The sequence below is a fragment of the Rhincodon typus genome, unplaced genomic scaffold (genome assembly GCF_021869965.1).
Source record: "Rhincodon typus isolate 14 unplaced genomic scaffold, sRhiTyp1.1 hic_rhity00005238, whole genome shotgun sequence".
Lineage (NCBI taxonomy): Eukaryota > Metazoa > Chordata > Chondrichthyes > Orectolobiformes > Rhincodontidae > Rhincodon > Rhincodon typus.
Genome location: NW_025970876.1, coordinates 2,742 through 3,565, shown reverse-complemented (window position 1 = coordinate 3,565; position 824 = coordinate 2,742). Strand labels below are relative to the sequence as shown.

Here is an 824-nt window from a genome sequence, read left to right as displayed (position 1 = left end):
CCAAAAACAAAATAGACTATTCTCTGTTCAGTGAAGCCACCACCTTCCCTGGTCTCCCGCCCCCCCACAGCGAGTCCCGAGCGCGGCTGACAGTCCAGCGAAGCTCTGCGATTTCACGCTCACGCCGCTGTTTTCCACCCCCTCCCCACCCTGTTTCTGTCCCCGCAGATCCCAGCTCGGACGAGGCCTCCCAACAGACCCAGCCGCACCCGCCGAGCGTAGTGTACTCCCCCCGGCAGGGGTACAGCACAGAGCTGAACAACAGCGGGGCCAAGGAGGGCCATTCCGTGGTCAGCGTGATACCGGGCAACGAATCCATCGCCCTGACGACTGGCAAGTCCCTGGCGAATGTGGGAAGGGGTGGGGCAGGTGCCGGGGGAGGTGGGAGTGCGGGTGCCGGGGGAGGTGGGAGTGCGGATTCGGGGAGGGCGGGTGCCGGGGGGGGTGGGAGTGCGGATTCGGTGGGGCGGGTCAGGTGCTGGGGCGGTGGGAGTGCGGATTCGGTGGGGAGGGCAGGTGCCGGGGGTGTGGGAGTGTGGATTCGGGGTCATGGCTATGCCGAGGGACACTAACCTGGCTCCTTCCAAGTGGACCAGTTCACCCGTGCCCTACGGCAGTCTCCTCTCGGAGCGAGCCGTCACACCCCCACCCCCACCCCCACCCCTACCCTCACCCCTACCCTCACCCCTACCCTCACCCCTACCCTCACCCCCATGTGATGCCACCCACAGTCGGATATCTGTCCATCCATTGGCTGCAGGAGCCCACATACGAATGGGGACGCTGCTCCCAGTCCTGAACCTCATCCTCTGGAACCCGGGGGG

General features: G+C 65.9%; 1 protein-coding gene across 1 annotated transcript in view; it reads left to right on the top strand.

The window, feature by feature from the left end:
* The window catches only part of zfpl1 (zinc finger protein-like 1), a 4,992-nt gene that overhangs the window by 2,551 nt on the left and 1,617 nt on the right, over window positions 1–824 (top strand). Inside the window, 1 exon segment of the mRNA XM_048594018.1 lies at window positions 169–333. Coding sequence (XP_048449975.1) covers window positions 169–333 — 165 coding nt within the window.